Source organism: Sinocyclocheilus rhinocerous, unplaced genomic scaffold (assembly GCF_001515625.1).
Source record: "Sinocyclocheilus rhinocerous isolate Xijiao unplaced genomic scaffold, SAMN03320098_v1.1 scaffold65, whole genome shotgun sequence".
NCBI classification, from domain to species: domain Eukaryota; kingdom Metazoa; phylum Chordata; class Actinopteri; order Cypriniformes; family Cyprinidae; genus Sinocyclocheilus; species Sinocyclocheilus rhinocerous.
In genome coordinates, this window is record NW_015662000.1 from 906,969 (window position 1) to 934,177 (window position 27,209).

At 35.5% G+C, this 27,209-nt stretch overlaps 1 protein-coding gene across 1 annotated transcript in view; it reads right to left on the reverse strand.

Moving 5' to 3' along the window:
- Positions 1–27,209, reverse strand: part of cntnap2a (contactin associated protein 2a) — a 408,589-nt gene that overhangs the window by 50,942 nt on the left and 330,438 nt on the right. Inside the window, exons 16-19 of the mRNA XM_016537023.1 lie at positions 24,772–24,942; positions 8,019–8,237; positions 5,260–5,289; positions 3,736–3,972 (exon numbers count right to left, since the gene is read on the reverse strand). Coding sequence (XP_016392509.1) covers positions 3,736–3,972; positions 5,260–5,289; positions 8,019–8,237; positions 24,772–24,942 — 657 coding nt within the window. The remainder of the gene's footprint in view (positions 1–3,735; positions 3,973–5,259; positions 5,290–8,018; positions 8,238–24,771; positions 24,943–27,209) is intronic.

A 27,209-nucleotide genomic window follows, 5' to 3' on the forward strand; every position in this document is an offset into this window, starting at 1 on the left:
GAGATTAAATGTTTATTTTGTCCTCCACAGTTTACTACTGGATAATGTTTAAATAAACCTTGTGGGCTGCATCAGACTGCTCCATTTTGTTTGTATTTATTTTTGTCTTATATTAAGTATCCTGATATACATAATGTTATGCATAAACCCCATTTTAAAGGCATATTAAAATGTTCACTGTATAAGGAATAATTTTTGTGATTATTTATATAACATTATTACATATGTTATATAAAGCTGCCTTGAAGCATCAGAATCGGCATTTGTATCGGCTGATCACCATGACAAGAAATCGGTATTGGCTGCAAAAATCCTGATCGGAGCATCCATAAAATTTATTTCTGTTTTTTTTTTTAGAGAGAATGCATTAAATTGGTCAAAAGTGACATTTAAGACATTTATAAAGTTACCAAAGAAATTCAAGAAAGTTTATTTATTTAAAATTTAAGTCTTTGGCAACTTGAAAATGTCTTCATTGTCACTTTTGACAAATTTAATGCATTCTCACATGCATTTAATGCATTATATATATATTAGGGCTGTCAGTTTAACGTGTTAATTAATTAGTTATGAAAAAATAACACGATTAAAATATTTTAACACTATTAACGCACTGACCCCGCCCCCAGACCTGTATGTCATCTTACATTTCATATAGTTGACTGTTGACAAATATGATGCAGGACAACAACTCCATAAATGCAGTTATGCCCTAAAATTCAAGATATTGGTGCAAAAAATGCCCCTGTATGAGTTTTTGTCTCATATTTATATCATACGATAAGCAATATCCCATGAGCAGGGAGAGCAGTATTACTCGAGTGCTGATTTTGTCCCGAGTTTGTTCGATATTATGAGTTTAAATGTGATTTTATACAGCAGTTCAGTAAATAAGAAGCTGATATGGTGTTATATTTTAAACACAATGTTTGAGTGTGTTTTGCGTGTTTTGCCATATTACCTTTAGCCATAGCAGAATTGTTGCACATCTTTGAGCAAAACAGCGGGATTTAGTTTCTGAATGAATCAGCCGTTTGAAGGAATCGAATGAATAAATGACTCATAAAGACATTTACCACCACCTGCTGGCAGATTTAGTTTCTTATTTAGAGTTATAGTTTACCCAAAACAATTAACATTCTGTTATCGTTTACTCACCCTCATGTTGTTTCAAATCTTTCTTTTGTGGAACATAAAAGAATTGAAGACTTTTGGTAACAAAGCTGTTTTGGTTACCAATGATTTTTATTGTATGAACAAAAAATACTGATGTTTCTCAAATGATCTTCTTTAATGTTCCATAGTTTATGTTAGGCCGTTGTAGCCTAAATGTTTGTGTGTAATAAATTTCATGTTGAATCAAATAAAATATTTATTTCTAAAGCTACAATTTGTAATGTCTACTTGATACTTTCTCATTTAACACAAAAATAGCTTTAAATAATCTTTTATGGGTATTTTCATAGTCAAACTTATTTTGCGATTAATTAGATGAATTTATCGACACATCATGTAATTAATTAAGATTAAAAATGTAATCAACTGACAGCCGTAATATATTATATCTTACTGAACCCAAACTTTTGAATCATAGCGAATCATAGTGTGTGTTCAATTAAAAAAAGTCTAAACTCTGAAACCAGTGTTTCTTAGCCTGAAAAAGTGTAGAAGGGCAAGGAAACTGACATTACCGGCATGTTTTGTATTCATGAGGGGCTTCTTCAACAGCTAAACCAAGAGGACACTTTCCTATTACCTTTTTACTTGAGGGGGAGAACAAAGGTCCTTACACGAATCGTTTAACCCGACTGCTAGGACATGTGCAAGTGTGCATAGATTTGTCTTACACAGAAGCAGTATAAACAACACAGGATTTGTTGCATATGGGGTGGAACAGGAAGAACCATGGGAAATCAACATGGGTAATGAAGTAAATACACACATGGGTAAAAAGAGAGTGAACGAACATGACAATGTGCACCCGCACCGAATATCTCATGTACACAGAGGACGAGGCGGGTTTATCTGTTATTCATGGCATTCTCTCATTCAGCCGTTTTACCCCCGGGAACAGAGCGCTAAGTACAAATGAGCTTTGTACAAATGCTGTATCGGGAGCAGGAAGGAAATCAGTGCGGAGACTATAGATTGGTTTAATTATTTGCTGCGAGGTCCTTGAGCAATCCTTACTTTTCCACCAGGCTGCAACACGAGGTTCAGAGGCAACTGAGAAAGAACCACCATGTTTTAGTACCACTGGGGCAAAAGCCTCGACACAGTGGGAGCGTGAAAGGCAGGGTAGGATGGTACGGATATAAGGAATTACAGTTCTTGAGTACAAAAATCCCATCTGTAATGTGTTCTGAGGACCAACAACTTTACAGACCCTGGATTGGATCATTTATCTACTGTACTACTACTACTTTAAAGTCCCATTGGAAGTCCTGTAAAGTCTGTATGGGGTTCTTTCTTCTGTTGAACACAAAGGAAGATATTTTGAAGAATGTTGGTAACGGTTACCAGGTAACCAAACAGTTAACGGTAGCCATAGGAAAAAAATACTATGGAAGTCAATGGCTAATGTCAACTGCTTGTTTACCAACATTCTCCAAAAATATCCTCTTTAGTGTTCAACAGAAGAAAGAAACTCATACAGGTTTGGAACAAGTGGAGGGGGAGTAAATGATGACAGAAATTTCATTTTTGGGTGAACTATCCCTTTAAATTCAAGATCTTAATTTGTTACATTAAAGCAAGTGATCCCTTTATTGTCAAATCTGTTGTTTTTTGCATTAAGACATTTGAAATATGGTGTCTTTTTTTAAAAACATTTTCTATCTGTCTTAATTCAGCCCAGATCTTTTAAAAATAATATTTTGTCATTTTCTTAATGGCTTTGCGTTTAGGTACACCCCAAAAAGATTCTGCAATTATTTACTCACACCCTCAGGGCATTCTAAACCTGTATGACGGTCTTCCTATTTAAAAAAAAAAACAAAAAACTGAGACATCTTTCTTCTTCATATCATCTTTTATGTTCTGCAAAAATGGAAAGTCATGCATGGTTTAGACCAACATGAGGGTGAGTAAATTCTCATTTTCTGGTGAGCTAACCCTTTAAATCGAGAAAAAATAGCACTAAATAACATATAGATGTAAGAATCCACATCCATATCTCTGAATCCAAATGAAACAGCAAAGAGATTCCTCTTCCTAGAATGAAGGTGATGTGTAGTATTGAGCCACAAATGTAAGGCAGCCTGTGGGAGCAATTGCACTGACCCAGAGGCAAAGAATCTGAGAGAATTCGATATTGACTGCAATACCCTAGACGGCACAAGTAAATATGTGTAAAATGGAAATGTGAGTTAAAACCTTGCAATTACGAGGTTGTTCATGCATATTTCAAGCAGAAGGAGATGTTGAAAGCTGAGGGCAACCATCAGAGGCCCTGACTCACAGCGAGTCGCCATTTTTAAACAGAGAGCATGAGATGCTTGATGGAGGTCTCGACATAGAGCATGAACTACAGAAGGGGCCTGCTCATGTCAGTGATGCTATAACTATATTCAAATGAGGGAGGTGGAGCTTAAGTACAAGAGTTGCCCTCAGAGATTCCTGCCAGTCACAGGTTTAAAAAACAAATTGTTCAGTGTCATATCTCTGGTTGAGGTGTATAAACTTCACAGAAAACTTTTAAAAGTATGAATTTCTAATTTGCATATGCATACTGACCTTTTGAACAGAAAGGCCCATCGTAAGCAGTGGTGGAGCAGTCACAAGAATAGCCATTGTATTTCTCCACACACTTGCCGCCGTTACGGCAATACATCCCAAAACTGGTGCAGTGACCCGAACAGCCAGGTTTTACACCAGGAGTGACTTTTGCCCTCTCTTCTAAGTCAAGGGTCACACCGTTCATCTTCAGGGAGCGGATGCATCCGAGAAACCCTCTCTGACCTCCTGCTGCACCTGGATGAGAAATGGAGACAAAGACTAGTCAATATTACATTTAATAAAAGCATAAGTGGCCCAACAAAATGACTCAATCCTTAATTTCTATTGCAGACTAGCTTGAAAACAAAAGGTTAAATTTGAAACATTAAGTCTCAGCCAATAGTTGAACCTTCTGGTGGGTTTCATTAATTTTGGCATGTACCATTCAATACAATAGACCTTAGAGAAATTAGACATCATTAGAGCTCCACTTCCAGGAGAAAATAAACATTCGCCAATTGCTCAATGTCTTGTCTGGACATCTTTTCATTACACGAAACTGCCCAGTTAAACAGAAATCGTACAATTATTTGCTAGATTAATAGTAGATTAATAGTAAATGTTCTGGAAGGATGCATTCATTATCTACTAACGGTAAATAATAAAAACTGACCCACAAGTACAATCCTGCTAAAATTGATCAAGCTGCCAAATGAGGAAAGCTTTATCAATTCCTCCAAAGACATTATATGGATTGGAGTATATATATAGTAGATATATAAAGTAATAATGGCAGTTTGGCTATGCTTTACAAAAAAAGAACAGAAAACACATTTTCAAAGTTTTATAAACTCAATTGAACTCAAACTCACATCGACAGCTGAGTGTTAATTGCGCTGGTGACCTGCTTGGATATATAATACAAAACAACTCACTGAATTCTTTGCTAATAAACCTGAGAGCAGAGCTCTTATCATCAAATGTACAGTAAAATATGCTGTGCTATTTATAATACTTAAATGAAAGACACAATGTCTCATGTTTCAAGGACGAACATGAGATAAACACAAGATCATTTAAATTAACATTTCTATTTATTCCTCGTCGCAATATTGTTCCAATTTGATTCATGTCACTTAGCAGGCACTTTTTATGCCCTTGTTTGTCACTGAAGAATCAACTTCACAAAACTTTTTCATAAATACAGGATGTGTTTTAACTTTTGAAAGTGAAGCAGCATGAATAAGCTTGAGTGAGGAAAGAGCTGTTAAAACCCTTCTGAAGTTCACTGCCTCCATCTCTGATGAGCCCTGAATTGGAAATTATTCTCTAATGAAACTGTAATGAATTAGCATATTACATTTATTAGATCATCCTGCCCAGTGGAATATTTTTTTCTGCTTTTACCATTGCAGTGCACAGAATGTTTATAGCCTTATACTGAATTAAAAGGTCACCTGACCAAAATATCACAGACAGACAAGAAGTTTCAGGTTAAACTAGACTGTTTGTTGTCGTACATTTTACAAAAAAGTTACCTACTGTCCTGACAGGCCCATGAAGCTGACTTCCCTTTGGAGAGCCAATATCGCCCAGATGTGCAAGCAATGAAAGAAAGAAAACAACACCAAAAAAAATAAAAAATAAAAATATGAATAAAAAACATGCAGTGATTAGAAAACTTGATGCTTAATCAAGGCCAGGCTTCAAAAGAAAGTAAATCGCAAGAAGCAACTTGATGGTGGATAGTAAAGATTCATGCAAACAGACATATGCACATTAATACCATGAACGAATGCATTGTGTTAGTGGTTGTTAAATCAAAGGTCTGCTTGTTATTTGAGATGAAGCGAATGACAATCAAAAACGAGCAAGCATTTAATCCTCCATTAAATATAAAGAGGCCGCTATAAATGCAAAACAATTTCAAATAGACACAAGCATCCATGGGTGAACAGAAGTAGAGGGCAATCTGCTTTATCAATAAATGATGGCATGAGACTAAATGGTCTGAAAACTGAGCATTCATAAGCAGAGGAGAGGAGGCTTGACAGGTCCGGACAGGTCCACCCCAGCCCACTCAGCGGATATAAACCAATTAGTTTTCCAACTGAGGGTCAGGGTCTAAAGACTGAGAGTTGCTCTCCACGAACAGTCATGTCAACATTTTACATTTCTACTGAAACAACGGACAAGGATTAGACAACCTTTAACATTCATTTGGACTGCAAAGCTCATTACACCTAACCCTAGTGTGCATGATATTGAAATTGATATGCCAGTCCAACATTCTTCAGATCTAAGTCGAGAATAAGAATTACATTTTCATCTGCTGCATGGACAACATGCAAATGAGACCTAGAGAGGGTTATGGCTTGCAATATATTGAATATTAATACATGATTTTGCTGGTTGCACTATCCAACATACTGTCCCTACTGTTCACCACAAAATGAAAATGTACTGCATGATTTTTTACAAACACGCAGCTTTTCACTTCACAAGACGTTAACTGATAGACTGAAGTCCTGTCTTTATCAATAGGACAATATCTTTGGACTAGTTTCAAGATCAAAAATTCTAATAGTGTCTAATTTAAACTTAAAGTGAAAAAAATGCAGTTGGTAAGTTTAATTTATTTCCACAAATCAGTTCACACTGTCCATTAAAAAAAAAAAAAAATCAAAGCTCTAATCACATAAAAAATTTCAAAATTGTTTCATTAAAATTACATGTACACTCTTAAAAATAAAGGTGCTTCACGATGCCATAGAAGAACCTTTTTGTCTAAATGGTTCCATAAAGAACCTTTAACATCTGAAGAACCTTTCTGTTTCACAAAAGGTTCTTTGTGGCGAAAGAAGGTTCTTCAGATTACAAAAAGGTAAGAAAGAGATGGTTCTTTAAAGAACCTTTGACTGAATGGTTCTTTGTGGAATCAAAAATGGTTCTTCTATGGCATCGCTTGAAGAACCTCTTGAAGCACCTTTATTTTTAATAGAGTGTAGGTGAATATTGATGAGCACTGTTTTGTTATGCTGAAGAATATAAATGAAAATAATTAAACATTTTCCTTTAGCTAATTTAGAGAAAAACTAAATCTATATTAATTTTTCAGATGATATTTCATAGAAAAATGTATAATAATAAAAAGTAATAAAATAATACAATTAATAAAAAGTACAATAATTGTATGTTTGGTATTTTAAATAATAAATAATAAAAAAACAGTATAATATATTAAATAAATAAATAATTATATAGAATAATCAATTTAATTTTGTAATTTAATACAATTACCAAACATTAATAATAATAACAATAACAACAATAATAATATACATGTATATTTCCTGTTCTGGAGAATTCTGCTTTATAAAACCAATCAATAACTTTGATATCAATAAAAACTTATTGGAAACCTGGAAATTTTTCTTGACGTCAATCTTTAAATACACAAGCTAGACGAGCTTTCCAAAAGCTCTCTCAAGAGAGCCACAGGGGTGCATTATCTTCCCCTTTCTTAATGAGCGTCAAAGTCATTTGTTGAAAAGAATAAGTCAAAGCACAAAATAGCACAATGAAAGCCCAAAGCCATTCTGTTCAACAGATAATTGCCTCATGAGTGACACGGCTTGTTCGCACTTTTAAAGCCATAAAAAGATTCCTTGCTAATGTTAGCATAGCACACACAACACCATTATTAGTCACATTCCCTGCTGTGCCTAAAACATTTTTCGACCATATTCAGTCAAACCCATTTTCAACTTCCTTTTCTTTACAGTGGACTTTTTCATACTTTGGAGGCGAACAGGTTCCCCAGGGTTCCATGTCATTAAGTGTGAGTTTTAATAGCTACACCTGCATTTAGGCTGCTGACTATAAATACATTTTCACTTTCAGACACAAGAACATAGAGCGCTGTGCGCGAGAACTGCTGATTTCTCAAAAAAGGAAAAAGAGTGGGAAAAAGATAGAGAGAGACACAAGAACAGCTCAGAAAGGAGATATTCAGGAGGAATTGTGTATTTTATGAGAAAGATAATGAAGAAAAATATTTTCTAATTCATTTTAATCAGTAATAGATCTCATTTGATCAGATTTTCAAGAGTTGTGCAACCCATCAATAACATTACGAATGCCTACAAAAAACAACAGTACTCCAACCTCCAACAATATAACTAAGCATGAACAGGCTTCAGAACTCTAGGGGTGGGCGTATGGAAAAATGTGTTTTGCTGAAGTCCTCACCCACACGAGTCCATATATACGCTATACGTGGATGTACATGTGGTCCTTACCCACATAAAGCTGGCTGTAGAGCTCCAGGCGTGTGTGTCCCTGTGTAGGCGCAGGTCTGACCTCCTTGTATTTTTGGTCTAGTTGCAGAATGGCCTCTTTCGTGTTTCTCTCCGCACTGACCCGGTGCCACTGGTCATCGTTCAGCGGGGTAGGAGAGTGCACGTTCAGTTCCACCGGCCCGTTTCCTACATCGAATGAAAACGACACCACCGTGGGGGCTGTGAAGGAAAACAAACAGAAAGAGAGACCACTCAAACTATTATTTCAAACTTTCGCTGCTAGTTTTTCTGAATAAGAACATGTATAACAAACAGACAAACAAATTGAATTATTTTACATGAAAAAATATGAATATAAAAAAATGATGAAATAAATAAAATTAAGCTTTTATTAAAAATATAATAGACGAAGATCAAAGTGTTTGCTCAGGGTATATTTTAAAGAATGATTTAGCCAAAATTGAAAATTTGCTGAAAATGTACTCACCTTCAGGCCATCCAAAATGTAGATGAGTTTGTTTCTTCAACAGATTTGGAGAAATTTAGCATTACATCACTTGCTTACCAATAAATCCTCTGCAGTGAATGGGTGCCGTCAGAATGAGAGTTTATACAGCTGATAAAAGCATCATTAAAAAAAAAAAAGAAAAAAAAAAAAATCACAAAAAGTACTCCATATGACTCCAGTCCATCAGTTGTGTGTGTTTGCAATAATCAAATTCATCAAGACGTTTTTAACTTCAAACTCTTGCTTCTTGCTAAAATATTATGAGTCTGCTTTCTCCAGTAAAAAAGTAATCTTCTCTGAGGAGAAATGTGCACAGATCAAGCACTGTTTACAGTTCTGAAAACAAATATGTTGGTGGATTTTGATGTGAAAAGACAAGAGGGGATGAACTTTTCACTGGAGGAAGCGTCATTATGGATTATGAATTTATGGATTTGGGCCTGAAGCAATAGTTAAAAGTTAAAATGCCTTGATGACAGATTTGTTTCTTACAAACACAGACTTTCACTTCACAAGAAATGAACTGATGCGCTGGAGTCGTGTGGATTATTGTGATGTTTTTTTCAGCTGTTTGGCTCTCATTTTGACGGCACCCATTCACTGCAGAGGCTCCATTGGTGATGCTAAATTTCTCCAAATCTTTTCCAGTTTAGAAACAAACACATCTACATCTTGGATGGTTTGAGGGTGAGTAAAAAATTTTTTTTAGCAAATGTTAATTTTTGAGTGAACTATTCCTTTATTATGCATCCATTATATTAAAACTCTAGTTGATGGTGAAACATTATCTGTACTTACCTTTAACAGTTATTTTTTAAACTCACATTATAATTAGTAAGTAATTAATTCTTTATTTTTCTGTTGTTAGATTACGTGACTGCAAATTTACTTGAAATGTCAACCACAGGTCATTCAGCATGTTTAATTAAATTAATGTTCATATAATATTGTTTTACTCAATAACTGTTTTGCAGAACAACAATCCAAAGTTGTGACTTAAAATGCAGAATTACCAAACTCATCAGACTGCTTCGCTCAAGCACATCATTAAAATTCCTCTTAACAGCCCTAAACTGAGTTGGAGAGTGTTTATTCACCATGCTGAATTCATTTTAGGCCACAACAGCTTTTAATGAGTCAGTGTTGCATAATCTCCTCCATAAACAGTGAAGACTGACAGCTGTACTCCTGTAGGAGGAGATGGTATTTATGGCAAGAGAAAGGAGAAGAGAGGCAAGGTGTGTTTGAGCCATGACTGCTGTGGTGTGTCATGCTTAGCCCCAGAGGGCCAGGCCTCTTGGGGTTTAACCCTTGATAAATCCTGATTTAGAAACACCCGAGACACGTCACAGCAACAGTGCCATCATCCATGCTCAACCCAACGCTGTAGTGCGATTGTGTTTAAAGACTGCATAGTGTATCCAGTAATAAGCCACTATCTCATCTTATTCATGACGCCACATGATCATTTCCTAAAACTTCAGAAAGTTTTTAGTAAAGCTTCAGATGCTCAGACAGCGAGCTGGTGTCACACTTCAAGACACCTTTGAAATGTTTATGTACAACAAGCATTGCATTTATTACGGAGGAGTTTCTAGATTTATGGAGCGGTTGACTGGAGCTCATTTGATAGTCTGATAGTCAGCACAAACACCATACATCCTTACGGAGTATTTTAACTGTTTAAATCACATATATTTGTGAATCAACATCAAAGGATAACAGTCTCAGTTATTGAAGTTATTAAAACTACAAAAGTGCATTCAAATATATTTTCAGTGCAGAGCACACATATAAACAGCTCATTTACACATATGCATTAAGTATACACATAACACAATACTTTTATTCAGCAAGGATGCATTAAATTAATCAAAAGTGATAATAAAGACTTTCACATTGTTGTAAAAATTATATTTGAAATAAATGTGCTTCTTTTGACATTTTTATTTATCAAAGAATCAGAAAAAAATGCATCATGGTTTCCACAAAAATATTAAGCTGCACTTTGTTTTCAACATTGATAATACCTGTATTTTATTATTATTATTATTTTTTTTTTTTACAGCAAATCAGTATATTAGAATGATCATGTGACACTGAAGACTGGAGTAATGGCTGCTGAAAATTCAGCTTTGCCATCACAGGAATAAATTATATTTTAAAATATATCAGATTAGAAAAGTTTTTAATTTTTAATTCTAATTATATTTCACAATATTACTGTATTTTACTTGGTAAGCGTAAGAGACTTCTTTTAAAAACACTGACACAAATCGTTTGATTTGTATACAAAAATGACTTAAAATGCAGTGTGAAAACCTTAACACATTTTAAGTCCTGTATTTAATTTAGTTTGTTTCATAACATGGACTAAATTATTGGAATTTATTATTGGTTCGGTTCATTTTCACAAACTAAGGTTTCAAAACAGACCAAAATTTGTTAACACGAGTCACACACAAACTGTCCCATCATTGGTCAGAATGTTTTAAGGTTTAGCTCAGTTTAGTGACAACCTCAGAATTCAAAATTAAAATGAGGGCTTTCATGAATACTATATCACCAGAGGGGTAAATATGAATTCACAATTAACAATATGACACATACACGCTAATAAATGTGCTGCACAATTTAGACACTGAAGTAGAATTATTTAAAAGGACAAACCTGGCTTCTAGCCAAGCATGTTTCTAAATTCATTGGCCCAACCGGCTCCTTTCGGCAGGGGTTAATATGGCTGCACAGATGCTGAAGGCAAGAACTAAATTGGATCTGCTTTGTGCTGGCAGCACAGTGAGCCTGCAGTGATAGTCGGCTACTGCTATTGTCACCATCTTAGGAAGCTAAGAGAAGTGTTGTGATATGACACCAAGTACCTGGCAGCTGCAGGGAGACACACACACACACACACACACACACACACACACACACACAGGACTGTCCAAACACAAATCATTCGTGCCATTACGATCAGCATTTTCCTACAAATATCTGCTACTGTGAGCTGCCTGCAGTTAGTTTTATTTGTTATTTATGCCAAAATATAAAAAGGAGGTCTGTTTTCTGGTTTCTTATGGCTGGAGTGGCAGGTGTTCCTGCTGCTCTCAGTAGGGGGTGCTGTTTTACTGTGCTACATTCTGATGCAGATATCGCAGGAATTGGGGATAAGTGTTCGACTTCAACTGGCATCCACAGAGCCACCTGTTCATCTCAGATTCTGAACTGGAGGAGGAGATCTATGACACGGTCAGCCAACACTCTGAACTCTGTCTGTGAGCAAAGGCCCACTGCCATCAAAACAGCAGTTGTGGCCCATTTTAAGCTCAGTTATGAGCACACATGCTAACACAAGTAAGCATACGTTATATATTCAAGCTCAGTTATAAGGGAGTATTTTCAACTACAGGCACTTTTTGCCATGTAGCCATATGAAAATGATCGAAATGCACGAAACAAAACAAAACAAAATGAAACAAAAATCTAAACTAGAAAAAAACAAAAAAAAAACAAAAAAAAAAACAAAACAAACAAACGAAAATTTGTTACATTGGAAACAAATGTTTTTATTTTAAAATAAAACTATTAACTATATCAATTCCTTTGTCGTAATTATGTTTTGACTATATATATATATATATATATATATACAGTGGGTACGGAATATGAAGCAGCAGAGGGAAAATAGTATTTCTTAAATTTATCTAAATAGTTATCACAAAATATATATTAAAGCAGTTTATTAAAAAAAACTCACTCTTTGTTTAGAATATGTTAGTATTAACATTTAATTTTTTTTTATGATGGACTTAGTCTTAGTCATAGTCTAAGATTGAAATTGAAAAAGCAACAAAAAATGATGATGCCATGGTCAAAGATTTAATATGACCTTCATAAAACAGTAAAAAGTTTTTCAGTAAAAAACAAATCAACCCCTAGGAAATAAAAGTAACTAAAAATAATTTAATGATTTTTGATTATGATTTAACTTAATAAAAGGAAATAAGAAAATAACTATAAAAAAATTGAAAAGGTACTGATAATTTTCTGCCAGGACAGTTAAGTTTGCAGACACTTCCTTTAATCTTAAAACACAACGCAATGTGTGCTACAGGTAAAACACCTGTGAAAAATCAATATAGAAAATTCCTACATACAGTATTAACACAGTACATTGTGCCCTGTTTTCTTTTAGTGCAGAACAACACACTCACTACGTATATGTGGACAATGGACACTAAGCAAAATAAAAAAAAAAGAAAACAAAAGCGAGTAAGAAAAACATTTGGTGATTTAGCTCTCAGAAAACAAAAATTCAGCTCCACTGTGACAACACTAGATGCTACATGCTTCAACATAAACATTAACTAAAAGAACTAGCCAGTGACTTAATAAACACAGACCCAATCCTGTTACAGACCGTTTGTGAGAGAGAGACAGCAAAACACAGAGAAAGAGAGGATGAGAGGAAGAGGGCAGGTCTGGCAGGTGTTTAGTTTGGACTAGGGCTGCTCCACCATTCTCAGCCCTCTGATCCCTGTTATTGGATTTCCTGCACTTGGCCAGCCAGCACTGAGCATCAAGAGTGCGCCACTGTTCTTGGGGAGCGTTTTCGCTTCTGTGTGTGCTCGTTTATTTGTGTGGACCGCTCTGCTGTCCACAACTGAGGGCATTCAGTGGACCGCTGCCCTTGCATTCACAAGGAAAACTAAACAAAATCAACAAGCCAAACAGCATGGCAGTGAAAAAGTGGGTTTGTGTTTATATGGGTATATTAGATCACCCGCCAAACTGGCTAGTAGATCTACCAAACCAACAGAGCAGTTACGGCCCAATACATTTCATGATACCACATAAATGACTTTTATACAGATGGTGAATGCTAATTTGCATTGTATTCTGGTATCTACATGTCAGAATTAAATTCTAATGCAATAAACTAGAATTTTCTTTAAAGGGATAGTTCACCCAAAAATGAAAATTCTGTCATTAATTACTTACCCTCATGTCGTTCCAAAAGACCTTTGTTCATCTTTGTAACACAAATTATGATATTTTTGATGAAATCCGAGAGCTTTCTGACCCTCCAGCAACGCAACTGAAACGTTCAATGCGTCGAGGTACTCTCGTGAATGGTGGTGGAGAAGAAGAGAAGAAATTGTTGAATAAAAGTCATTATTTTTGTTTTCTTTGCGCACAAAAATTATTTTCGTAGCTTCATAAAATTAAGGTTGAACCACTGATGTCACATGGACTATTTTAACAATGTCCTTACTACCTTTCTGCGGCTTGATCGTGTCTGTTGCGTTGCTGTCTATGCAGGGTCAGAAAGCTCTCGGATTTCAGAAGATGAACGAAAGTCTTATGGGTTTGGAACGACATGAGGGTTAGTAATTAATGACAGAATTTTTTATTTTTGGAACTATCCCTTTAAAGGGGTCATGAAACAGAGAATCAAATTACTCTTGATATTCACACATATTGTATGAGAGGTTACTCCACAATGAAACATACCATCTTCAAAACTCAAAACTAACTCCACAGTTTCAAATATAAATTATTATTGTCTACACCCAGATTTGAAATCGGGGGAATTGTGATGTTACTACTTCCACAAAGACCTTTTAAAGGGTTAGTTCACCCAAAAACGAGAATTCTGTCATTAATTACTCACCCTTGTATTGTTCCAAACCCATAAGACCTTCGTTCATCTTCAGAACACAAATTAAGATATTTTTAATGAAATCTGAGGGCTCTCTGACCCTCCCATAGACAGCAAGGGAACTACCACGTTCAAGGTCCAGAAAAATACCAAGATGATCGACAAAGTATCTATGGGAGGGTCAGAGAGCCCTCAGATTTCATTAAAAATATCTTAATTTGTGTTCCGAAGATGAACGAAGGTCTTATGGGTTTGGTATAAACACAAGGGTGAGTAATTAATGACAGAAGTTTTGTTTTTGGGTGAACTATCCCTTTAAAAGGATAGTTTACCCAAAAATGAATGTTTTTGTCCGTACACTATAAAAATGATTTTTTTGACAATGTAAATAAAACAGATTATTGGAGTATGTTTTTAGATAAATACTAGTCTTTCTACTTCAAAATTAATGTTTAATTCAGTCACTTTTTCAGTGCTTTACCTGCTATTTGTCAGATTTACTCGCAATTTCTGAGTGGAATTTTTTACACCAAGTTTTTTGAAGTGTACAATGAAAGTCAATAGGGTCCAAAGCAACACTGGACCCCATTGACGTTCACTGCATGGACAAACAACAGACATTTTTCAAAATATCTTCTATAGAAAGTCATAAACATTTGGAAGGACTTGAGGGTGAGTATTTTTCATTTTTTAATGTGAACTACCAGTTATTCATGTAAAGCAGTCTTATATCTGACACTTTTCCTTCTCTTGCTTATTTTTCAATGTAATACAAAGGATATTTTAGGGTTACAGACCAAATCAAAGGCTGATGCTTTTCTTATGCATATATAAATGCATTTAGCGAGAGCTCTTGACTCTCATGCAAGCGGTCAGGTGTTCTGCAGAGTCACATTGCCATTTCTCCCTCAGGCCCCGAGAGAGCCTTCACTTCATTAAAGATGCATCAAAGAAAGTCTAAGGATCTTCCCACCATCTGAGCCCACAGAGGATCCAAGCTATATCCACATTCAGCCAACAACCCAGGCAAAGAGCTTTGCTGTGGACAAAAAATAATAATGATACTTTTGGGAAGATCTGACAAGCCCAACAGCTATTTCCATGTCAAAAAACTGTGATGTGTAGAAATGCAGTGAAGGCTGCCATGACTTATAATAAGCACTGGAGAAAAAGAGAGAGTTTTAGAAAAGGCTCCCGCTTGCTGTACAATTTTTATGCAGTGAAGCCAAAAAATATCAAATTTTTGGGCCCAACTGAGATATTACCGTTTCAGTGTGTTAATCCCCAAATATATGCCCTTTAAAAAAAGAAACAGCACAATTTGAATTTGAACATAAAAATAGAAACGTTTGTAATTAAACACCAGTTAGCTATGGAAAAACTCCAAACACAAAGAAAAGACAGTTAGACCGTATAGTTAAAGACCGTATGAGTGAATCTAACTGAAAAGCTTGAAAGCACAAAGTATAAAACATGAATTGGTGAAGCTTAATAAACAATTTTTGTAGAAATGGAAAAGGGAGAGTAATAAGCTCAGTTATGCCTTGGAATCAGGCATGAATATTCAATGGTGGTTGATGTCAAGATTTCCTCAGCAGAGATAAGAGGAATTGGCAGAGAGCGTTTGAGATGAAATGGAGCTGAAGCAGCAGATGTGAGCGTCCACCCATCATTCAATCATCCATCGAGAGGCTCTTTTCTCCTGGGCTAGTGCCAGAGCTACAGTAGGGAGATTGTACTAGATAATGCCAACAGAGGGCACCAGCAGAAAGACAGACAAAGCGAGAGAGAGATTTGATCAATTGTGAATCGAAGGATTTGGCTCAGAGCTCATTGACAGTCAGACACTTTCTGAGGGTGCACCACACATGAAGGTATTAGAATATCATAATATTCTCTTATTCTAATTTGAGTGAGAATGAGTCATTTAAAGTCATTTATAATGCTACAAATGATTTCTATTTTCAAACAAATGCTATTCTTTTGAACTTCATATTCATCAAAGAATCCTGAAAAAAAATGTATCATGGTTGCTACAAAAACATTACTTTAAGATTAGGGCTGAAAACACAACTGTTTTCAACAATTATAATAAGAAATGGTTCTCAATTAAAACAATACACCAACCTGCTTTATAACCTGCAACAAATATGCATTTACAGTAAAATAATGTTATTTAACACAGCGCATAAAATGACTCAGGCTAATTAAATATTGATGTTTGTTTCTGCCACAGGATTAAAAATAAAAAAGCAACGGTGACTTTTTATCTCACAATTATGACATTTTTCCTTGCAATTCTGCGATGTATTGTCTTAGATTTGCAAGACAAACTTAGAATTGATAATAACTCAAACTTGCACTTCTGAGAAGAAAAGTCTGTATTGTGAGACGTAAACTCGCAATTGCGAGAAAAAAGGCAGAATTGTGACATAAAAGTCGCAAGTACATTTCTGTCAGGTCCATTATCGTCAAAATGACTGACACTTAGCATACAGTTTGGTTTGGCGGCATGGTTTTGTTCTGGGGAAAAACGCCGTGCCCATCTATGCAGCCTGTCATGAATGAGCAGGGAGAGCAGCAATAATAACCCCCAAGGGTAAACAGAACAAAGCAGATATAATTAATGTTCTTAATGATATTTAAGTGTAACACATTATTCAAGATAAAAGGTGTCTGATTCAACAAGGAATATCAGAAAGCAAAGTCCTGACTGTGGCGAAAGGAGGAGTTGGGGATGGAGGGGGGTAATTTGCTCCTGAGCAAGCAAAAAAGCTGCTGAATAATACTGAATAGAGCTTATATAGGAATGCCGTGATAGGTGTCGCATTCCTATAGGTAGATGTGATCAGCTGAGAGTCAGCCGATGCAAGCTTGACTCACGTGACCTGCCAGAACTAACGCTATATGCTTAATTTTTTATTTTTATTCTGTGGCGGTAACAGCAACAACAAAATTGAGAGTTGTGACTTTTTATCTCACAATTATGACATTTTTCCTTGCAATTCTGTGATTTATTTTCTTAGATTTGCAAGACAAACTCAGAATTGATATAAAGAAGAAAAGTCTTTATTGTGAGACGTAAACTCGCAATTGCGAGAAAAAAGGCAGAACTGTGACATAAAAGTCGCAATTACATTTTAAAATGTTATTCTGTGGCGGTACCAACAACAACAAAAAATTGAGAGTTGTAAGCTCAATTGTAAGAAAAACGTTTGTGAAAGATAAAAAGAGATAAAAAGTCACAATTACCTTTTTTATTTTTTATTCCGTGGTGGGAACAGGCTTCCATAATTAAAGGTGCAGTAGGTGATTGTCTTCAGAAAAATTTTGTTATGCTGGTTGAAAGTCTCTTCACATTCCGATAGCAATCATTAAGTTAAGTGGTCTAAATGTATTTATATGTATTTATATATACTTTGGAAAGCGTAGGACCAATAAATGTTCGTCCAATCAAAACACTCGGTCTGAGCGTTTTGATTGACTTTCCTACCTGCCTGTCAACATATGTATTTGCATATTTCTGCGCACCCTGTTCGCGCAGACAGGATACGTCATCAGCGCGGTCACGTATGCTATTGCAGGCAGAGCGAGAATGGCAGGCAAACATCAACAACCTGATCTTCATTCCTGGTATTGTAGTACTTTTACTAACTGTACTATAAAGTTTTCTCACCGTTGTCCTAGACTAAAATGTAAGTCTGAGCTGTTTCAACTGAAAGAAACTTGCACTGACTGATCTTAAAATCTATCAGTGCCTTTGTTTTTGTCTCAAGATGCACACCAGTAATGTTTTTTTTCTAAGCATGTTTATAAAAATTGCTTAAATGTCTTAATTGAACTATGATCTAATCCTGGCTTAGTCTAAGCCCCATCTGTGAAACCGGGCCATGATGTATTGTGTTGTCTCTGGTATTCTGGTCTGTGTGCGTATATGCTTTCAAGGGGCGTGGTTTTGGACGGCAATTTGCAGGGAAGGTGGGACGTTCACTTTCAGTGCTATCAGGCTAAAGTTAGCATTTTCCGAGATCTCCTACTGCACCTTTAAGTATATTTCATTTATTCAACAATTAACACACTTACTGTACTTAATTTGACATTAATTGCTTCATTCTGTTCTCTTTCTGTTCAAGACCATCAGAACAATTTCAAGGGCACCAGCATGTGTGTTTTACACAGCTACATTCACACAGCATGAAAAACATTGTTTTGTTAAATAATTCAACATAACAAAACATAGTTACATAATTTTAGAGCAATCACTAAAATATTTGACATAAAAAGACAATATTCTTAACACTTAACACTCTAAATAATGCATAAAACAGATTTTTAAAAAGACATTTAACTTTAAGCCAGAACCCAGAGGGCAGCTGATCTAGATGTATAACTGAAATCAAACTCCCACTCGACAGTAACCCAACGCGGTGCCCTCCACCCATTTCATGCTCTGAGTGGATTTCACTGGGCCTCAGTTTTGAGCCGTAACTGAAGAAAACCAGGCAGGCCAAAATAAGGAAGTAGGATTAGGAGTCAGGGCATAAATCGATGAGACATAATGGAAGGCTAGAAAAAAAAAAGGCGGAGAGCTTCAATTTCACAATCTGCTCCTCTGCCTACACACACACACACACAACTGGCCCCAACGCACTCTTAATCTCACACAGGCCTGCAGCCAGACCTGATTACTCTTCTTTTCAGGAAGGATTAATGCAGAAGGTGAATATCCAGCTTTAGAGAAAAGCTCTGGAGTGTTTACGCTGGGTGCCGCTGTAGATGACCTACCAGTGCAGTCAACAAGCTTAGACACAGAGGCCTAGACTCAGACACTGATACACACACACACAACAGCACACATGCACTCTTGAACTTTGTTTTTGCTCTCTTTACTTCACCGTCCTCTCTCAGGGACATAGGAATCATTGAAACTCTCTAAGTTTGACCACTCTCAACTTTTTGGGAGATAATTGTATACAATGGCTTTACGACCGAATGGCAATAGCCTGAATGAACACGCAAATGGTGAGTGGTAAATCCGTCTGTGCTCTTTTTAATTGTTTTGCAAAGTAAACATGCTAGATTGACGTCTTTGATCATTGTGCTTAGCATAGTTGTTCTTTAATAATACAGCTAGAACCCACTTGGCTTCAATTATTTCGAACTACTGGGTGAATGTTACACCTAATTAATATTCATGAGACAGGCTGATGAGGTTTTTAATGTGTCTTTCCCAACTTTTTAGATCAGTTCTGCTCTCTCTATTCTCTATAAAACATCAGAAAAATGGTAAAGTGTGTAATTTCTATGCCACTACTGGGACCAAAGAGTATTGCATTTTTTAATTTTTTTTAATTTTGGGATACCAATATTGACTTCGGGCCGGAAAACTTCTTTAGTTAGCAAGATCTATTTTTTAAAAGAGATTAATACTTTTGTTCACAAAATGTGACAGTAACGACATTTATAATGCTGCAAAAAAGATTTCTATTTCAAATAAATGTTCTTCTATTCATCAAAGAATCTGTAATACTGAAAAAACTATTACAGCATAAAAATATTAAGCAGCACAACTATTTTCATCATTCATATTAATAAAATTGTTCTTGAGCATCAAATAGCATATTAGAATGATTTCTGAAGGATCATGTGACACTGAAGACTGGAGTAATTGCTGCTAAAAATTCAGCTGTCATCACAGGAAAAACGACATTTAATTTACATATTTAAAATATATTAAAATAGAAAACATTAACATTTTAAATTGCAATAATATTTCACAGTGTAACTGTTTTTAAAAAATATAATATAATATAATATAATATAATATAATATAATATAATATAATATAATATAATATAATATAATATAATATAATATAATATAATATAATATAATATAATATAATATAATATAATATAATATAATATAATATAATATAATATAATATAATATAATATAATATACTTTAAAGAAATAAAACTATACATGCAATTAAGAAAAATTTTAACATGTATTAAGCTATAAAACTAATAGGTAGCCTAAGTCACATAATTTGGTCTCAGAAATGTGAAAATAAATGTTTGAGTTCATATATTTAAATCACACGACATCATATTTAATAAGTAATATTCTGGCTTTTGATAGCAGACTGCCCAGGTTGTCCATCTGAGAAGCAGGAGCAAAAGTCTCCATTGAATCTCACTGCTTTCTAGGAAACATAATTAAATATTTATGTGATCTTATTTTGTAATTTTTCTTTCCTACACACCAGCCTTCACTAATACGCAGAGTCTCTAGCTGAGTAAAGCCCCTGATTGAGAGCTGAATATGGAAAGGCAGCACATCTGTCATGTGGAGACCCTCAGTGATCTCTGATGCCAATAACCTTCTGCTCTCTGGAGGGCCGTGGCACTGCTGGGGCAAAACGAGCAGCAATAAGCTCTAATGCCTTCCTGTTTCCTCCATATTCCGATCATGCCAGGCTCATTCAGGGCCACTTTGTATGCATCTGTGCCCTGCTAGCAGCACAAACACTAAGTGCCGTCTTCTCCACGGACAGGCCTGCAGACTTTTACATGTGCTGTATGCATAATGCCCGGCTGGCCGTCTCTCTCCCTTCACTCCTCTTTTTAATTGTTTTGCAAAGTAAACATGCTAGATTGACGTCTTTGATCATTGTGCTTAGCATAGTTGTTCTTTAATAATACAGCTAGAACCCACTTGGCTTCAATTATTTCGAACTACTGGGTGAATGTTACACCTAATTAATATTCATGAGACAGGCTGATGAGGTTTTTAATGTGTCTTTCCCAACTTTTTAGATCAGTTCTGCTCTCTCTATTCTCTATAAAACATCAGAAAAATGGTAAAGTGTGTAATTTCTATGCCACTACTGGGACCAAAGAGTATTGCATTTTTTAATTTTTTTTAATTTTGGGATACCAATATTGACTTCGGGCCGGAAAACTTCTTTAGTTAGCAAGATCTATTTTTTAAAAGAGATTAATACTTTTGTTCACAAAATGTGACAGTAACGACATTTATAATGCTGCAAAAAAGATTTCTATTTCAAATAAATGTTCTTCTATTCATCAAAGAATCTGTAATACTGAAAAAACTATTACAGCATAAAAATATTAAGCAGCACAACTATTTTCATCATTCATATTAATAAAATTGTTCTTGAGCATCAAATAGCATATTAGAATGATTTCTGAAGGATCATGTGACACTGAAGACTGGAGTAATTGCTGCTAAAAATTCAGCTGTCATCACAGGAAAAACGACATTTAATTTACATATTTAAAATATATTAAAATAGAAAACATTAACATTTTAAATTGCAATAATATTTCACAGTGTAACTGTTTTTAAAAAATATAATATAATATAATATAATATAATATAATATAATATACTTTAAAGAAATAAAACTATACATGCAATTAAGAAAAATTTTAACATGTATTAAGCTATAAAACTAATAGGTAGCCTAAGTCACATAATTTGGTCTCAGAAATGTGAAAATAAATGTTTGAGTTCATATATTTAAATCACACGACATCATATTTAATAAGTAATATTCTGGCTTTTGATAGCAGACTGCCCAGGTTGTCCATCTGAGAAGCAGGAGCAAAAGTCTCCATTGAATCTCACTGCTTTCTAGGAAACATAATTAAATATTTATGTGATCTTATTTTGTAATTTTTCTTTCCTACACACCAGCCTTCACTAATACGCAGAGTCTCTAGCTGAGTAAAGCCCCTGATTGAGAGCTGAATATGGAAAGGCAGCACATCTGTCATGTGGAGACCCTCAGTGATCTCTGATGCCAATAACCTTCTGCTCTCTGGAGGGCCGTGGCACTGCTGGGGCAAAACGAGCAGCAATAAGCTCTAATGCCTTCCTGTTTCCTCCATATTCCGATCATGCCAGGCTCATTCAGGGCCACTTTGTATGCATCTGTGCCCTGCTAGCAGCACAAACACTAAGTGCCGTCTTCTCCACGGACAGGCCTGCAGACTTTTACATGTGCTGTATGCATAATGCCCGGCTGGCCGTCTCTCTCCCTTCACTCCTTCATCAAGTGATTGATGTTTTGCTATCACCAGCCTCTGAGAAAGCACTAAGCGAGTCGCTGTTCTCTCTGCTCGGTCTCACCTGAAGCTTTTTTTTTCAGTTTTTATTTAAGAATGGAGGGAACAGAACAAGATTTGCTTCTCCCAGTCCAAAGGAAGGGTAAAGCAGCAGGGTGTAAAAATAATGGGTTATGTATGGATTCAGGAATGTGTGTAAATGAGAGAGCAGGGAATGTGACATCCTCTGCCTCACTGTAACCCTCGCGTTCCCTTGTGCCCCTGAGATGAGGACAGGGAGACTGCAGGACATGTGAATTTGACAAATGGAGCCACTAAGCAGCTTTCCTTCCCTCCGTGTGCGTCTTCAGAGCCCTTGAGAGATACACCAGTGCCTGGGGAGACGGCTGGAGAACACACTCCTGGCTCAGGATTGTGTGTGTGTGTGTGTGTGTGAGGGTGTAAAAAATGAAGGAATGATTTCCTGCTACCAGAGCACAGTATTCATAAACACTCATCAACATAAAGACATTTTTAATATAACTTTTAATCAGTGACACACATAGAACACAGCTACGAGGCACTACACTATCACCAGGCAACCAATAACCAATAATAATATTTATGTTTATATTTATTTTCTATTCGTGAATACCACAGTATTTCAAAATCTCAAGTTTAAATAATATAATATAATATAATATAATATAATATAATATAATAGATTAACACTAGGATATTTCAAAATCTCTCATCAAGTATATAATAATAGTTTAAATAATCTAATAAAAAATAGTAAAAAATAAAGGTGAACACAAAACAGAAACTAACTAACTAAATACTAGGATATTTCAAAGTCTTTGTGAAGTTTATAAAATAAAATGATAATATAATATAATATAATATAATAAATATAAATTAAGTATTAAATTAACATAAAGTACCCAGTTATGTATATAATAATAGTTTAAATAATCTTATATAATCTAATAAAATATATTAAAAAAATAAATCTGAACACAAGACAAAACAGAAACAAACAAATAAGTAAATACCAGATTATTTCATAGTTTAAATAATCTACATTTGAAAGGTTTTATTTGTCAGTAAATGTTGCTTTGGCTATATCTTTAACAGTTACTAAATTTGTGCCCACAGAATGTATTTTCAAATAATTTAATTTGATTTGCATGAGAGCAAAAGTGGCGACTTATTTATTTTGTAATCAGTCCATCCATTTTCACCAGGTTGAGTCATTCAGGCCTGTTTGCAGACTGGCTCTGAACACAATAAATGTGGGTTATGACACTGACAGAGCAATCAGCCAATCAGAGCGACACAAAGACATTATTGCTGTGATTATTTTTTATCTGATGAACACCTCTGAGAGGATATATGAACAAACACATTAAGGTGTAAAATAAATGATTAGACTTTTTCATTTAGGTCAAAAAATAAATAAAAACATTTACTGTATGTTTGTGTTTGCATAAAAACCATTTGCTATTGACTATGTAAAAGCTGAATCTGTTCTTTTGTCCTCTGGTCTTCAGTCTAGGTAAGACTGGAACAATCGACTGGTGCAGAAATGGGAGACAGAGCACGTAACAACAGCATTTAAAGATTTACACAGACATTTGAGTAATACATTACAGAGCGAAAAATCGTTCTGCAACAATGAGCCACTTCAGGAAACATGAAACACTGCATGCAACACAAGATTAATCCGCAATGGTGTATTTTTGCGCTCTGTATTGCCTATTGTGCAGTAAACAGTGTGAAGGAGCAGCCAGCTCGGCTTATGGGGTGAAAACTCGATCTGCAAGAAAGAGATTCGCCTCTTTTGCTTTTTTTACACAACGAACAATTCAAATCCTCAGTTATGCTGCTTCATGTATAATCTAAGCATTTTTTGCAGAAAAAGGCTGTAAATTGTCAGTAAATAGACATTTATGAGCAATTAAGCAAAGTATTTTAATTCGGCAGTGTTTTCTTTTTCTTAAGCTTCCATTTGTATTCAATAGAGAACAATCAGCTGAACATGTGCGGCGAATGTATTGTAATCAGTGCTGCAAATAGACTTTTCTTTGTCATTTCATCATTTCTTGTATTCTGGACAAGTGGCAGTTTAAAGTTAAAACTCTTTAATGATTTTTTAAAATGATTTGTTTCTTCCAAACGCACAGCTTTTCACTTCCCAAGACATTCACTGATGGACAGGAGTTGTGTGGATTACTTGTGGATTATTGTGACGTTTTTATCAGCTGTTTGGACTCTCAATCTGACGGCACCCATTCACTGCAGGGGATCCACTGGTGAGCAAATGATTCAAGGCAAAATTTCTAAAGTGCCTGCTCAGCACTTTCTCATTTCAAATATCACACTTCACAGCAGTAAGCGCACAACCAAGGGATTCAGCGAGCAGCAAGACAGACAGACAGAGTCTAGAGAAAGGGATAAAAAAAAAAAAACAGGAAGAAACAAAGATAACATGAGCCAGGCTCTTACATTTCAACTCCAGACGGATGAAATCCGTGTTTCCAAGGTTTTCCAGGAACACGCCATAGGGAGCAGAGGTCTTGAAGTAAAATGAGATATCAGCACTCGTTTCTCCTTGGAAAGTGGAGAAGTGCAGGTACGAGGATGGCGTGTTGAATGACGCTGCGTTCCAGTAGCTTCCTGTAAAACAGACCAGAGAACAGGCCAAGTAAGTTTCAACAGTTCTGCTTCTGAAGTCTGCAGTCAAGGTCCTTTTTATCCAATATCTGAACCTAAACCGCATTAAACCACCATGAAATTCACAAAAGCAAAGCTTTCACTGACACAAAATGACTTATTGCATTGCCTGATTCTGTATTCTGCACTGTGTCCAGTCTTCAGAGGTCTCATGTACTCAAAAAAACATTTGAGAAGTGACCTGTATCATCAAAAAACACTTAGGAGGAAACCACCAAACATGAGGAAAACAACAATTCAATCATACAAGTCAACTCTTGTCACAAATCTGAGTGGAAGTGCACCGTCTGTAGGGGAATGGAGAGTGTGTGGTGCCTAAGAGTTATTTCAAAGCCAGCTTGCCAACATCTTCCCTTTCCGATGCTCTTGTGGTTTGACCCCCACCCATCATGTAATACAGCCACTTATCTGAGTGGAAGAGACAAAAATAAAGTGTCATTTCTCTCTAAGATGATGAGTAGTGCGTTTTTCAGGTAAAGGGGGATATTTTGGGGGATAGCTGAGCTGAGGGATAAAGTGAGAGATCAATCAAAATCAAACCCAAGTTTGAGGCAAGCTTATGTTTAGCTCGAATATCTCCAGAGCTTTGCAGTGGACAGTTATTAGACAATCTGTGGCTGGTTTTAACGTGTGGGTGCATGTGTGGGTGATAACATGCCAGCTCCCGTTCATCATTCTGGTGAAATATCTCCTTGTACAATTAAAAACTAACATTTGCTACACCGCATACTGGCATATAATTCTTGTTGACATGTATGCTGTTTTGGATGTTGGCTTTTGCTGGATTTTGCATAAGAAAATGCATTCACCTGCTTCTTTAGAAAAAAAAATCAGAAATTCATGATTAGGGCTAAAGACCTTCCATAAAGGAAAATTAACTAACTAACTAAAAACCCTGTAAATGTGCTTTTTGTGCAGGTTAAGATGTCACAAAGCTTAATTCTAAATCAAAAAAACTAATTCCAAAAACTACCCAAATAAAATAAAGTAAAAATGTAACTGCAAAAAACAAAAACAAACAAACAAAGAAAAAAACTAATATCCAGTCATATTTATAATGCATTTGGGGTCAAAAGTTTTTTGTTTTTGAAGAAGAAACGAATACTTCAGCAAGGCTGCATTAAATTGATCAAATGTAACATTCAAGACATCTATATTGTTACAAAAATTGTTACAAACAGCTGTTGTTTTAAGCTTTCTTTTCATCAACGAATCTTTAAAAAATTTATCATGCTTTCCATAAACATTTTAAGCAGCAAAACTGTTTTCAACACACATAATAGACATATTAGATATATTTAATCAGCATATTAGAACGATTTCTGAAGGATCATGTGACACTGAAGACGACTGCTAAAAATTCAGCTTTCCCATTACAGGAATAATTAAATATTACAACATATTCAAATAGAAAACTGTTCTTTTACATCAAAATACTATTTCACAATATTACTGTTTTTAATATATTTTGATTTGAAATGCTTTGGTGAGCATATGTTTTTTTATGGTAAAAACATAAAAATATCTTACTGACCCCAAACTTTTGAATGATTGTCACGCGACTGCTGCTGTGTAGGAGCGCGGAGCAAAGGAGCGAGGAGACGTAGGAGAATTTTACTAATTTTAATAATAAAAATGAAACAGACAAACACACGTAGCAAGGTTGACATGAACAATTCCAGACAAGGGAGAACAGAACGGGCTAGAACTCAAATAGGGCAGATAACGAGGGGAAGACAGCTGATGAGGATAACTAAATGACAAGGAACACCTGGAACAAATTGGAAACAATTAGGACAGGACCGGGAAGGACCAAATAAGGGCATGGAAACACAGGGAAAACAAAACCGACCATAAACGTGACAATAATATAATATAATGCATATATAATTTATATATAATATATATAGCAATATCATATACAAATCAGCTTTTTTGATGTAGCTTAATCCTTGTTGGTTCAGGAAACAGCTATTGACACAATGTGTCACATTCCTGCTTTTCTGTTACAGCATTAATGGGCAGACAAAATCCCTGGAAGGAAATATGAGACAATTGTATCTTGCAGTATGTCAGTGTGTGTTTTCATACTCAGTGTCCTTCAGTTACGACAGTCACAGTGCAGCCTGAGGAGAAATGTGAAGACGATTGTAACCTCAGATTTGGAGATTTGTGTGTGTGTGTGTGTGTGTGTGTGTGTGTGTGTGTGA